At 39.6% G+C, this 15,551-nt stretch overlaps 1 protein-coding gene across 1 annotated transcript; it reads left to right on the plus strand.

Moving 5' to 3' along the window:
- The first annotated feature begins 12,720 nt into the window (after positions 1–12,720).
- LOC140941896 (alpha-1,3-mannosyl-glycoprotein 4-beta-N-acetylglucosaminyltransferase C-like) lies at positions 12,721–14,941 on the plus strand. Its single transcript, XM_073390900.1, has 2 exons — positions 12,721–12,846; positions 13,591–14,941. Exons 1-2 carry the CDS (start codon positions 12,798–12,800, stop codon positions 14,763–14,765), a joined length of 1,224 nt encoding a protein of 407 aa, XP_073247001.1. The 5' UTR covers positions 12,721–12,797; the 3' UTR covers positions 14,766–14,941.
- The last annotated feature ends 610 nt before the right edge of the window (positions 14,942–15,551 follow it).

Here is a 15,551-nt window from a genome sequence, read left to right on the forward strand (position 1 = left end):
CTGGGGAGAACAGGGGCGTCTCTCTTCTTCCCGCGCCGCCAACTTTTCACGTGCCTTCTTCTTTCGCGTCTTGGACCCCACTAGCTGAGAGCCTGGAACAGGCTAGTGTCCTTGGACACTAACTAAACTTTGACTGAGCAAATCTTACTTTTCTGGCACTGAGTCTTTCATTATTGAAGGTGACTTTGCCCTCGCAGTTATTTCCTGTGTTTTATGCTGTTATCTATTAGCCAGAAAGGTGACAATTTTTGAGTAATGTATTGTGTTTGATTGGTCCTTTTGACATCACCGCCGTCAGTCAATGCTTGTGAGCGTATGTGGGCGGAAGAGCCAGAACAATGCACCGGTTACAGACGCTTTATTTTTCTCCTCTCCGCGTCTCGCGCTTCGCGCAAAATGCCGCGTTCTCCTCGCTTGGCTCATAAGGCACCTATTATGCAGGCTAAACTGCATTGCTAAGTGAAAATCCTTAAATAAAAATGATCGAGACCAGGTTTTATGAGCCCGCGAGACTGAGTACCCCACCCAAACCCTTGCGAGTTAAAACGGTTGGACGCGAACCTGGTTGAGGTCATTGTTATCCAAGGTCTTTCTTTTTAAGTACCTACATTCTTACTGAGAATGCGCAGTGCAGTCGTTTGTAGCTCACATCAGTCAGCAGCTGTAACTCCGTGTCTAGCCTACGTGGAAGACCTACAATCTTGGACGGAATAAAATGGAACAGCAAACCCCCATCCCCCCAAATCAAGGATGAAGGCGTGCAAAAGCCAAAACGCGTACGTCATTTTCCCATCCTTGATTTGGGGGGGGGGGGGGGGAGGTGGGAGGAGATTGTAGGTTAGGCAGAAAGCAACAGAAAAAACGAAATCTTCTCTTTTCATGCAAGTCGTTGATTTTAAAAAAGCTTTCGATCGTATACCCCGATAGAAGCTATTCGACAAACTGAGAAAAGAAGGTATTCAAGGGCTTTTCAGTATTGATTTCTATGTACTCGAACGATAAATCGGCGGTCAAAATTGACAATAAATTAACCCAATCATTTCCTTGCCACTTCGAGGTAGAGCAAGGTTGCATGTCATCACCCGAGTTCACTCCGGTTCCCTGTCAAGGCTCTACATTTGTGACATGATACCACAACAAAATGTCATGCCGGCGCGAATCACCCCGGCGTGAGTTCACCCCGGTTGTTGTACCGGAGCGAGAATTTCACTCCGGTACGAAATCTCGCAACGGTATCATGTAAATGCGAAACGACCACCCATTTCGGTGTGACTGATCGGTCTGCCGGTAGACTGGAACGGGTAGCGCATGCGTAATGTTTGCGATTTTGAATCGCACATGCATTTTATCAACATGAACGCGACACGAAATCAGAAAGTCATGCCGGTATGAAACTCGCGCGGGTGCGAGTTTTCTCATGTAAACGCCTCTTAATAAGTGATCTACCTAAACTACTGAATTCTATAGCGAGTTCAGCGGACATAACTCTAGGAGAAATTTCTATAAATTGTCTCTTGTATGCTGACGACCTAGTGATCTTTTCTAAATCTGCAAAAGGCCTGCAAACTATTTTGAATAAACTGGAACCTTTCTGTAATTATGCTGATTTACATGTCAACTTAAGGTTGATTTCCACTGACGCGTTTTTGGCCTACGCACGTTACCGGAAGTAGATTTTAATCACGTAAGTAAAATAGAGGAAAGATGGAAAATGTTGAGATTAAACCCAAAGATGAGCGAGGTTTTACTTTTACACCTACGTACAACCTTTCATACATTGCCTCTATTCATTATTTCCGAACGCAAATTTTACGCACGAAAGCACGTAAAAATTAGGCGACAGTGGAGATCAACCCTTAGATAAAACAAAAGTTATGATTTTCAACAACTGTGGCAAATCCTTAAACAGCTATTCGTTTAGATCTGGCGCAAACAAATTAGAAAACGTCAAATCGTACAAATACCTCGGACTTATATTGAGCCCATACGAAAATTCTCATCTGGCTAGACATGACAGGAACTGAAAAATGTTTCACCAAGAGTCATAATGGGACTTGGCTCTTATGGCTCCTTGTTTCACTCAAAGCTCTGTATAAATTAAGAAAAGAGATGAGAGGCCACTTTAGAGAAAATATTAAATTAGCGACAAAATTATTTGTCACACTTATATTCCCCATACTACTCTATGGAAGCGAAACATGGGGCATTGACTGTAACGGAAAAATGAATAAAGATCCCGCAGAACTAGTGCAGGACAAATTCTTAAAATGGCTCCGGGTGTTAATAATATATAATAAATACTGTAATAATAATGCGTGCAGGGCGGAGACGAGAATATAGAACTGCAACAATGGATGAGTGAAATGAATAATGACATTAGAAGACTGATGCTGACCAAAATAACAAAATGAGGATTTACCGAAAATTCAAAACAATAGAAATTAAAAATGTGAGGATTACCCTCGCCAGGTGACCAATTACCCCCACAGAATAACTTCAACAAAATCGTGATTAAGCAATCACAAGCTCGCCATAGAAAGGACCCGATACTTGAGACCTCATAAAAAAACCTGAAGAAACAATATGTCCAATTTGTAAACTAGAAATGGAGGACAAATATCACTTTTTAACTGTATGCTCCACTTACCAGGAAAAAAAGAAACGTTCTATCCGATAACCTGAAAAATAAACATCTTATAAAGAGTGAACAAAGTGTCACCATATGACTCGTGATTCATGTGTTTTTTTAATAAATCCTTTTAACGAGAAGCCTGAAACCCAAAAATTGAAAGCGAAGCATGTTTTCGAATGCTTTAAAATAAGGTGAATGGAGAAGGAATTTGAAGACAAAAAGTAGATCAAATATGAGGCCCCATTAGGGGGGTCTGAGTATCCCGTATCCCATTAATTTTTGGCCAAAATATCCCTTATCCCATTAATTCTTGTAGTTCGTATCCCTATAATGCCAGTTACCCTGATGACGGCTTTGAGCGTGATATGTCTGGGTACCTGATAACGAAAAATACATTTTCCTGGGGCGTTCCGTATTTCAAATAGAAATTACGTACAAAAAGACATCATGATTATCGATGGTATGTTCTTATGTAACATTCTGTAAAGAATTGCTAAAGGACTGAGGTGACTTCAAAGCAATGAGTCACTACAAAGCACAATGCTATACTTATGTGATGGGCAATTAATCCTTAATTGCCCTCGGGCCCTTGTGATTACATATACAAATCAGTATGCCAAATACAGTTACCTAGAATCAGTTTTAGATCCACACACGAACAAGAAGGACTACAGGATTTCTGAACACGAAACTGTTTACCTGACAAGCCGCCTTATACTCGAGAACGTTGGTATGTATAGATTTCTTTAGTATTTATTTCACAGATATTTGATGTCTTGCAATGTCGGAGTAATCGGAGCTTAGGAGAGTGCGTTCGATATGTGTTAGTCGTATAGGTGCGTTCAGGTAGCAGTTGAGGGGGAAGGGTGGATGGTTCTTGCGATACTGCAGTGAGATAAATATGATTATGGGATATTTTGAACGTAAGGGTTGCGTACAGCGAAACCTCTATTTAAACTGTTTATCTTTTTCTGAAAGGTTTTGAAGGCTTAACCCAGCTAGCCAGTTATTGTTTAAGCAAACAGTTGACAACGTTTTAGATGTAATCATCAATTTTATTTATTGTGAATTCCACATGTAGACAATTGCCTGACAATTACTGAAATTTACTTTAAAATAAAACCGTTACTAGCAAGTCTTCTTAAATTGTGTTGATATTAAAGACCCGACCATATTTTTTGTGGTGAACGCCGGGCGCAATGGATTGTCATTGTGCTTAAACACTGGTTCACTTTCGACACCTCAATTTCACGCGTTTCAAGGAAACCATTAAAGCCTTCAGTGGAACGTGTGTGCGGCTCAAGTCATGAATAACTTTTCCTGTAATTTGGTCGAGTGTGTTGATTTCAGTGACATTTGTGTAAAGCGTCTAAAAATATATATTTTATTGCTGAACGTCTCCGAAACTGTTGTATAATTCCCACGAAAATTACGGATCTCGCAAAAATTTGAAACACTGACCTGAACGTCGGAAAATTCGAGTCAAATTTTCAACATTACTGATCATGGCGCTATCAAAAAGCACTGCTGTAAAAAGCCCAAAACCTGACAATTTAAAAAGATGAATTAATTAGTCGAAGGTAAGGTAAACCGAGCGCCAGGGACACGTTCTGTACCTTGTAAACATGCCGCACTAACATGATAAAATCACAAGAAATGTGCGAATGCTAGAGTAATTGTGCATTTAAGTTAAACTGTCCGACACTACCAAGGAGACCACAGGATTAGTTTAAAGAGTATTTTTCCAACTGAGCGAGCTTTCAGGTAAACACTATCCACGGATGACCGTTGCAGGGATACGAAAGCAGTTTTGGAAGTTATCTAAAGTTTTAAGGCATATACTACACTGATACTACCCAGAGAACTACGAGAATGATGAAAACAATGTTAATAAAGTGGAATTATAGTTAGGAAGCCCGAAAAATTCCTGCATTAAATATTTTGCTGAACTTGACGACGGCCGACACGTTTACAAGCATTCCTACTTTTCCTATCTTACTGACCAATAAAAACGTCGCATTAATTTAATTTGCTCACAGTTTGCAAACATTAACAAAGGACTGTACGTCATGGAGTTTCTAACATAAAATGCAGCACTGCATGTTGCTTATATCTCTTTCTTGTTTAGTGCCGGACTCCTCTAATAAGTATGCCGGATTAAAGCATTTTTTACAAGTTAACTGAAGTTTTCAGGTATAGTGTACACTAGATACACTACAACAGGATTGATTAATACCTTTTTGCAAGCCAATCGTAGTTTTCAGGTGTACACTACCAAGGAGACCTAATAAATTAAGCCAGCATAGCAACAGCTCAAAAAAATGCTGACTACCTACTGCTACCCAAGTAAAGCAAAATAAGTTAGTGCGTGGTGGTATTAATAATTAAATAACAGCTCAATGAAGAACTGACTACCCAAGTAGGCCAGAATTAGTTAACAAGAGTTGAGGTAAATATTCACAGCATAATATTTTTTTAACATTATATTATTATGTTAAGCATGCACTGAGTTTATAAATTAGTACTCTTGGCTTGTCTGATGTTTTGACTTTGTTCTTGATTACTGATGTCTCTGATCAGGGCACCGAACAACCACATAAGCTCACGTATTTCTTGTCAGAAACAATGAAGCGCTGGGTTTCATGAGTCGCCTTGGTCAATAGAAAAAAGCAAGTGCCATGACATGGCAAGGGGACAGTAAATCACATCGTTAAATCGGGATATTGTTGAAAACGAACTCCCCATAAAACCATTTGGCGGAAAGGCAAATGAAAATACCGTTCTATCGGGCTATCTCGGATACGGTTAATAATTCATTTGTATGTACTCTTTGCCAGTGGGAAAATGAATCACAATTGCAACAAGAACCGAAACATAACTATGGCAAGCCAAATGTAGCAGTATTCAATTCATTTAATTTTATTTGTAGTTTTGTATTACGTGTTCAACTATGCGTTTAATATTCGACTTATATTCAACATTCATCGCGTTATTCAATATTCAACTTCGCATTCAGCATTCAACTATTCATTTTATATTCAATTCCTTATTCACCCATTCAATTATCTATTCAACAATTTCAACCATTTATTCAACATTCAACTTTAATTTGTAAAACTTTCAACCATTCATTCAACATTCAACTGTTTTGAGCCTTCACTAATTCTGGTCAGTGACACAGATCATTGCTTGCGTGGCGGCGGCTAGAATGCGGGCTACGAAAATAGAAGCTTATGAAGATGACGCAAGGCTCCACTTTGATGTGGAGTCTGACTTTCCAAGGTTTCTTGACTCGGTTCTTCAAAGAACTGAACAGATTTCCCAGACGAAAGTGGATGAGGAAATTGTGGAGCAGCATATTGTCATTGTCGATCAAACGGTGCGTTTGCTTCGTACACCCCGAGACAGCGGTTCGAATAGTAACGCCTATGACAAAGAACCTTAGATAATCTCTCATCAGCGTTCAGTGATGTCTTATCAGCCCTGCAGCAGTGTTTAGCCAGGGCAGCCGTTTCTCTTACCACAATTGTATGGATATGACCCAGAGGGCCCCTCTCCTTCAGAAGAAGATAACAACATTGTTGTCGAAGCAATTTCGTTAGATAAAAGGCTTTCAATAGAGTGCTATGTGTCGCATGTTGTTGACCCTCTAACCCAGTCCACTCAACTGGGTATCGATCTTTATACTAAAACCCTAGACCTGGTCAGGGATAGAACGGAATGATAGTTAGATCTCCCTGGAACAGAAAATTACTACCCCGCCTACCCGGACATGATGTGAGGAGGACAGGCTCTTATGTAAAAGTGATCAGGATGCTTGTGGGGGAAATTACAACCACACCTCTCTAAAAAAGACCAATGTGGGCGTTATTGTTTATTGTTTCTCTCATGCAAGAACATTTTCTTTGACCTTTTTTGAAATGTTAAACTCTTTTTCAGCTAAATAAGGGTTTTAGGTTGTTTATTTTCTTCAAAGTACTGGATCTGCATAATTATAAGCGATTTTCTTATTGTCCGTGAATGTGACGGTTTCCTGCAATGTTCTGTCACTCTAGGCCCAGCTCGTTAGCGTTTTTAGCAGGATGTTAAATTCTCACGGATAGTGATTTTCAGATCCAATGATCCAAATCTCGAAGAATGGATTGCAGCTTAAACAGAAGCTGCATCAACAACGGAGAATTGCGATGTGATGAAAATATCGTTTTTTATAATGATTTCTCTTAAAGCAATGAAACTTCAGCTTGTTTTTCTGAGGATAATGTGATTCGTTGGACATTTCTTCACGTGCCGGTACACATGATCAGAGTTGAAGACTTCCAGTCTGATTGGCGTATAAATGTAATCCGATAAAAAGCTCAAACGTCAATAGGGACGGTAAAAAGCACTGCTCCGTGCCAGAGGTTTTTTCTCGCGGCTTCGCCGCTCGTTTGTCTTGCCATACATAACCTTATGTCCTTCCACAGTTTGTGCTGTGTATATAAGCTGCATTCAAGTATCACACTACGGGGGCGGGGGTAGAGTATATATATATATATATTTTTTAAATGGGCATTATTTTTTCCTATCCCCCATATCATACAGAATTTATTTAAACATCCCCCTCTTAATCAAAGAAAAAAAATTACAACCTCAACCTGCCGTCTTGATTAGAAAAATAAAATACCGGCGATGTAAGGCGCCGCCAATAGTGCAGAGATGTACTTATTATAAAGAACTAAAATTTGAGTATTTCTGTTGAATCGCGTGACGCTCGCGGAAGATCTACTAGGATGCCTAGTTCTTCACTAAATGAAAAGATGATTAAAAAATGTCGTGTTGTGTTATTTGTCCAGAGTTACTGAGATATAATCGACCACCGGTGGGTCCATGTTTACTCACCCGAGGCCTCTCGCCTCTCACAGGTACAAGTTACTGAGTAACAATCGTTTTTGGAAAAAAAGAAACAGCAAATTCTGTACAATTTATTAAAACTTATATCTAATACAGTGTAAGTTTTTAAGTACGAAAGTTGCCAAAAATAATCTCCTTTAGTTTCTATGGCATGAAATGGAGAGTGAAAAAAATGTGTTTTTTTAATCTTTTAATAATAATAAATACTTTATTTACACTGCAAAAAAATAGATCATCTGAGTATAAAATAAACAGCTGGTAAAGACCTATCATACAGTAAAAAAATATTTCAAGATTAAAAAAAAAATAGTACATAGTAAAAAAGCGGCAAGACTAATATTTATTTATTTAGTGTTAAAAAATTAAAATGAATCAATCTACAACCTACATTCAAGACTAATATTTATTTATTTAGTGTTAAAAAGTTAAAATGAATTAATCTACAATCTACATTTATGATGTGTTTTGTCTTGTTCTTGCAAATACTTAAATGTCTTTCTTTTAAAAGATCCTAATGTTAAGCCATCAACCCGTAATTCATTAAGTAACTCGTTCCAATCCTCCGCTCCTGTCAATTTAAAGGTAGACTGGCTAATAGTGGATTTTACTTCAGACATATGAATTTCTCCTCTATCTCCTAAGATCCTACCACGGCATTCGGATATCAAGGTCATGTAATTATGAAGTTGCGTAGGACAAAGCATTGTTAAGAAATTTGAACACTAGCTGAAGACGCATAAATCCACGCCTACTAGATAGTGTTGAAAGTCCTAGTTTGTCTCTCATCGTTTGCGAACAAGTGAGGTGATTTGCCCTTAAGATAGTCCTCATAGCCTTGTTTTGTAATCATTCTAAAATCAGAGTCCTTCTTGGGGCAAGGTCCCCATAAAATGCAACCGTAAGCTAAAATAGGTAAAATTGGCGCTTTCTAAATCTTCAAAAGGGTAGTTGGATCCAGAAAGAACGAAATCCTATTCAGCAACTTAAGTTTGGGATAGACTCTGAAGGCGACATAAGATATGTAACTGTTCCAGGATAACGATTCGTTTACTATCACACAGAGGTACTTAAAGGATCTCTTCTGCTCTAGAAGCGAATTACCGTGAGATATACGTGATCTCTGGCAGTTTTGTCTGCCCTGTGTGATGCAATAACCATTGTCACCGTCTTTTTCGTGTTACAAATAAGACCATTGTTAGAGAACCACTGGTTAATGCTTTTGAGATCCTCGTTAATTATGTACTCGGCCTCGCCAACGTCTTTGAAACTAAAATGAATCTCGATATTGTCTGCAAATAGCGCAACATCAAAATTGTGACATGCTTTAGATACGTTGTTTATATGAATATTAAACAAAGTTGGACCCAGGACCGACCCTTGCGGGACTCCAAACGGGAGATGTCGAAGCTCAGAACCGGAGTCACTACATACAACAAATTGAGATCTACCTAAAAGCTATTAACCCACTGAAGAGCGTTCCCTTTAATACCATAAGATTCAAGTTTGGCAAGCAGTATATCATGCTTGATGACACCAAACGCTTTTCTCAAGTCTAGAAAAACGCAAACAGACTTTAGACCATCATCGATAGCAAACTTCCAAGAGTCTACTACTTTGAGCAATGCCACTGTCTTTGAAGAAAACTTGGATTAGGCGAATTGATGCTGTTCTATGAGGTGCTGTTTGTAATAGACCGAAATTTGAATTCATCTGTCATCTCCAGATTTACTTAGGGTATTGACCTTTATACCTCTGCCAAATTTCGTGTATTTAACACTGATTTGAACAATTCCGCATGTTTTCTGCACCATTTTCCTGTACTATATGAAGTTATAGTTGTCCAGTCAGTATAAAATTCGGAGAGTAAGGCCCGTTTCAAACGTCGTGCTACTGAACTCAATTCGACTTTAGCACGGCAGTAGCGCGACGTTTGAAACCAATTCGTGCTACTGCCGTGTAGGACGGCAAGGCTTGCTGTGCTACACGGCAGTAGCTCGACTTGGTTTCAAACGTCGTGCTACCGCCGTGCCGAACTCAATTCATAAATTATAAATGCATTAGAATACATTTAAAAGTTTGCTAGACCGTTTCTTTTGTTTTTGTGTTTTGTTTTCGGCAACAGCCGTTCTATTTGACTGAATAAAATTCGACGTCTGAAACCACGTCGTGCTAGTGACGTGCTGCAGTCGAGCTACAGTCGAGCCAGCTTAGCACGGCAGTAACACGACGTTTGAAACAGGCCTCACATATAAAAACTGTACTATAAAGAACTTATTTTGACATGAATTTTTAACAATAACAAGAGAAAAGTATTTTAAAAATTACAGTTCAGAAGTTTCTTAGTTGTTGTTGAAATTCAAGAGGTGTTAAAAGCTTCTTGTCGAAAACTGTGATCGGTTAAACTTTTCCATATATTAATTGATGATGTGTTCGCAAATCGAGCGTCCTAATTAACATACAGTACGTGGTCAAAAGTAGGAATTACAACAACAGATGTTTATTTAGCAGACTATTTAATTTACGAGATATCTCGCTCTTTTCTATTTAAATATATTTCATTATTTTACGTAGAGAATACTGACTGATACGAATTCGGTTGAGGGTACGAGAAAATAACTCTAAAAATTATCAAAAATAAAGAAGGTAGTCCTCTTCTGGGAAATATCGATAAAAGGTGAGGTTGAGATAAAAAAAATGTCAAATTTTGTCATTCTTATTGTAAATAAGACTTTGTTCTTTTTGGGAAACTTAAATAAAACATATTTGTATTACTGTGGAGGCGTACTACACCAGTCTCGCACCGAATTCACGGCAAGAGGAGGTTTATGTTGATGACTATTTTAAACGTCGAACTTGTAGACGAAAGCGTACGTCTAAACAACTAATAAATGAGTCTTCATGATACCCAACATGACATCCTGATAAAATATCCCTTAGTTAACTTATCATACAGTGACCACTTAAGCATCCCCTTAATTTTAAGCATAAATCAAACTGGGTAAGAGCAAACTACCCTCCCCGCAGACGTCCCGTGGGGTTCGTTCATCACACATTCAGAAATGAATGCGTGACGAACGAACCCCAAAGGACGTCTGCGGGGAGGCTAGAGCAAACTAGATCAAAGCTAAAATCTCCCATTGCTTGCATTTTTATTGTTTAACAGAAAGAAGGCAATTATTAAACCGTTTGACTAAATTTGCTTGCAGCAAATAACCATGAGCATCATTAATAGCCGACTACGTATGTTCCTTTTAAAAATGAGACGTCTCTTCACCTGGAGTTATTTCGTTCGTGTGGGTCTCGCGGCAGCATTTTTACTGGGCATAGTACATCTTGTCGCCGTTCTCAGTAATTCAAGCCAAGATCTTTTAAGACAATTCGAGTCTACTGCGATTCAAGAAAGGATCCAAACTGGCCATCCAATGACAAGTCCCCCTACTATTGGTAGGCATTAGTTAGTAGCCTGCGAATACAGCCGTCTCTCCTCGACGGGAGGAGAGACGGGGGGGGGGGGGGTACTTCCTTGCAAGAGGCTAATAAGAGGCTAATGTGGATGTGCCGCTGGATGGGGTCGCATTTTCACTACTGGATTGACTATAATGGGGTCGCATTTTCAATAGAGGCACTAGAATGGGGTCACACATTTTCGGATTTCTTGGGGTAAGACAGTTTTTCATATTTACGGTCAGCAAACGTACCAGAATGTTTGTACTGCAGATGAAAAGTAAAGAGTTCGTCATTCAATCTAAAAAAAATGGGTCAATTCATAAAAGTAGAAAGTGACTAAGTTGGGATCGAGAAAATTACATATTTGCCTAAAAGTGACTAAGATGGGGTCTATAATTGGCCACCGAATAGACTATAATGGGGTAGGGGCTCTGAGAGGCAGCAGCACATACCCAGCAAAAATTATCCCAAGTCCCCCCCCCCCCCCCTTCCCGAGGCGCGAAACGTCTTTAGCGAGTGGCAAGTAGCGAGGAAAGTCGGCTGTATGCCCATGCGCAGGTTTGTTAGTTAACACGTCTTGCCATGAATTACTGGAGGTATATAAATCGAGCATCAAAAACACTTTAAACATTGCATAAAGTTTTCATTAGAGCAGTTTTCGTATGACCTTAAAATATGGTTTCGGTAAGTGTTCGTTATTTGTTTTATTAGCCAATGGATGAAAAGATCAAAACATGGACTCTTCGTTTTCCCACCAAACAAAACCCTACCATGGAGAAGGCATTGTTCGATTGGCCAGTCGTGTTGCAGTATGACGTCAAAGCGAAGTATCAATTGATTTCTAGAAAGTTCTCGGGCATGGAGTTTTTTCACCCGAGCGTTCGCTTAACCAACCAAAACACGTCCAGGCACGTTTGTGTCAAGTCGATAAACCAATCAAATATCGTTCTATTTCCGTTCGTTTGTTGTTTCTGTTTTGTTCGCGCGTTTTCATTTTAAGGTCAAACGAAAATCGCTCTATTCGGTGTCATTGGCTAAACTATACGAAATGGGGTAAAATAGCCAACGGCAAGAGACAATAATTGGACAGAGAGGGAAAACCCGGTCTATTGAGCCCTTGGGATAAGTGAAGTCACAAAGCTATTTTTAGACCAATTAAACGCTTCAGTTAATGAAAAGTTCGCATCCGGAGAGGTACGCAAACGTTTTTTCAGTTTTGTCAAGAGAGTATTCAACAGTCGCCAGAACAATATTCTGCATGTTTTGTTTTGAGGCAGTCGGGCGCGCACTTGATGACGTTTCAAACAATCAATAACGCTGCGCCCTATTATATAAGCCCGAAACTCAGACAAACTAAAATTAACTTTAGCGAATTCCTCATTTTGTCTGACTTTTGTCATTAAAATATAATGTTTATCTGTCTTTTGTCATTAAAATGAGAAAAATGAAAAACTTAGACAAACATTGCAAATTAGTCACTTTGACGTCATTCGCGCGCTACGCTATTAAAATTTGCGTACGTCCCAGGAATCAAACCTCTCCGAAAAATACCTTTTCTTTGTGAAATTCTACCACATAACCCGGCCAACACCCTAATATTCACTCTCTAACCCATTATTCTCCGATCTCTTGCCAGCAGTTATTTACCTACTAAACACAAATAAGTCTGACCACAAGAATAACAGGATTCAGTGAAATATGCGGTTCTCGTGATAAGAATACTTGTAACTACATAGTGATGTTAAAAGCCTATGCCTTGTTCTTTTCAGATCAAAACATTTGTTTGACAGCAATTGAACCTCGATCCTTTTGTCCAGCGAAAGAAATTATGTCCAGTTCCAGAGTAACAAGGCTGGGAACATATCCAAGAAAGAAACGTGAGTAAAACTAAGATCACGTCCCTGATAATTGTATACCCACAGGAATTTCATTTGCTTTCAGATGTACAATGTAGACATTCTTTGAGTCTTAACACCAAAGTATCTTATTACTCAGGAATCATGTCGTAAGTAGGTGGAATAATATCGTCAGGAAGGGTATTGTCCTGAATATTAGGACTGTTGTTGACAGTGACTGACGTTTTATCAACCTATGCCGATGACGTCATCATAAGTCAAAGTTTTTATATATCCCCAGCCTCGTTCCCAGTCGTCCTCGGCGATTTCGGATGTGACCTCACCTGTCAAGCCTCCTCTGGTCGCTCGGATAGCGTGCGTGACCGGCCTGGGTACGAGGCTGATATATCTGCTGTGCTTCGTCAGTGGACGGTATTCTATTCAATGGTACTCCAGTCATAATTGACGTGATTGGTCAATATAACATTGCATCATACAGTTAAGCGTTTTCTGGACCCTTCCACTTCCCTTTCGATTTCCTTCCCTCCCCTCCCCTCCCTTCCCTCGTCTTAATGCTCTAAAATAAGATTTCTGTACCTCGCTTGTTTTGCAAATGATCGAAAAGAAGATTGCATAGCCAAAAGTAGCCTTTTCTAGGCTCCGAGATAGTTGGGTCCACGAAATACACTCTCGCGTCATCCCCACTATCTGATGAAGTTCTGGAACAGGCTAAGCCAAAAGAAAAAGCCATGTTTAATTTACATAATAATGCCATTTTGTTTTTAGGGTTCCTTTCAATTGGAATCGCCTCAATTACAAGACCTTCCAATACAAACTATCTGCTTAACACCACTAAGAGTCTGATGGACAACTTGAGCGAAATGGATGAAGAAGAGACCTATATTGTAATATTCCTTGCTGATCTTCACGAGCCGTCAAGATCAACCAGAGCCGCAGAACTTTCAAGAACCTTCGGCAAATATATTGACAAGGGACTGCTGACTGTAATAGTAGCATATCCGGAATATTACCCACCGCTTGACAACATCAAACCACGATATGGTGACTCAAGTGAAAGACGGTTTTGGCGCGCCAAGCAAAACGTGGACACAGCGTTCGTGATGTGTTACTGCAAGGACGCATCACAGTTTTACATTCAGCTTGAAGACGACGTGATACCTTCGCCAAGCTTCTTTCCTAAACTTAAAGCTTCATTAACGGAAAACGACGAGGCATTTCTGGTACTTCACGTCGCCACGAAAGGAACCGTCGCAAAACTCTATCATTCCAAAGACCTTAGCAACGCAGCCTCCTTTTTCTTCCTCATGTATGACGAAATGCCTGCGGACTGGTTGCTGAGTCATTTTCGAGCGATAAGGGAGGCAGCTAAAATGCGAAAATGGCCTTTGGCGGCATCACTTTTCCAGCATACAGGCATTCTTTCTTCTCTTGCAGAAAAGAAACCGAAAGGCCCTGGACACGAGGAGCCATTTTTTGATCTGTACGATCAAAAGTTCCGAGGCTTAAATCCTCCTGCAAACGTAACCTCGCCTCTGTCCTCTCACGAAACCGTGGGTAAAGGAAGCCCACAACAAGCTTATGAAAAGGGTAGTGGTTATTTCTGGGGGACGGCTCCTAGTAAATATGATTATGTTATAATAAAATTCAAAGAGTCAACCGCTGTCCAGAAAGTGTTCGTGGACACTGGCTCTCTCTTAGGACCGAAAGATATCTTGAAATCTGGTGTTTTGCAGGCCAGCCTTGAGTCAGTCGATCAAGAGAAATTTGTTCGTGACAGCGGCGATCATGGGTGTGGAAATTTTGAAACTCGTGGATCTTTTAACCAAGGAAAAGTTACAGTTACTTTCAATAATTCTAAAAAGCTTACTTGCCTGCGAATCTTAGCAACGGAGAACCAAGCTGAACCACTCTTCCTTCGCGAAATTGATGTATGGGCATAAACTTTAGATGTGGTTTGTTTCAGTTGTAGAGCCGGAATAGACCACGTTCGATATATTAAAATTCTAACCGGACTCCGAGGCTTTTTGGTCATTTTTCTATACTTGATGTGGTTTTCTTTGTGCTCAAGTCTTTTCTGGGAATTGAGTGAGACTGGGTCTGTGTGGTGTCGAATTGTACTATGAGGGTGGTACAGGGGGGTTCTCTCGCACGGTTCACGAACAGAAAAAACAGCGAATCACGGATCACGGCTATCAAAATTTCATTTTCCCGAATCACGAAAATAAACAAGTAAGGTACTCGTTTTAATAACCTTCTCTTACGGTAGAAAGAGTGTTTGAAGAAAGCAAAATCGTTAAAGGCTAAGTAAAGGCTGCTTTTAAGGTAAAATAGCATCGCCCGTGTTTGAAGCTGTATTTTACCTGAAGTATCTAAAATTTACTTGTCTTGAAATATTTCTAGGTTAACTTTGTACTACCATCGTCATCCTGACATAGTCGCCGTATTCTCTTGTTCTTCTTTTAACCTTGATTACTTATTTTACTTTGATTACTTACTTTGATTACTTATTTTTCTATAGGTTAAAACCTATAGAAAAGTCGGCCCGTGTCTTTCAGAACGGTCCTTGATGTCCTTTAATGAGAAGTACCGTAAATAAATTTCTACCTTGTAATGAAGATGTATTTCCTGATAGTAGCGGCCTCTCCTCGTCCCATTGCTCTTGTGTATTTATCGCAAAGGCCTTACTGCCATCTTTTCCCTTTTCGAGACGACAAAATTTAAGTTCA

The sequence above is a fragment of the Porites lutea genome, chromosome 6, assembly GCF_958299795.1.
Source record: "Porites lutea chromosome 6, jaPorLute2.1, whole genome shotgun sequence".
NCBI lineage: Eukaryota > Metazoa > Cnidaria > Anthozoa > Scleractinia > Poritidae > Porites > Porites lutea.

What these genes read in the sequence shown, in the direction of transcription:
- LOC140941896 (XM_073390900.1), top strand. Translation starts at nt 12,798, where the DNA reads ATGTCCAGTTCCAGAGTAACAAGGCTGGGAACATATCCAAGAAAGAAA. An exon ending in AACATATCCAAGAAAGAAAC is followed by an intron (nt 12,847 to 13,590) that starts GTGAGTAAAACT and finishes TTTTGTTTTTAG; the next exon opens with GGTTCCTTTCAATTGGAATC.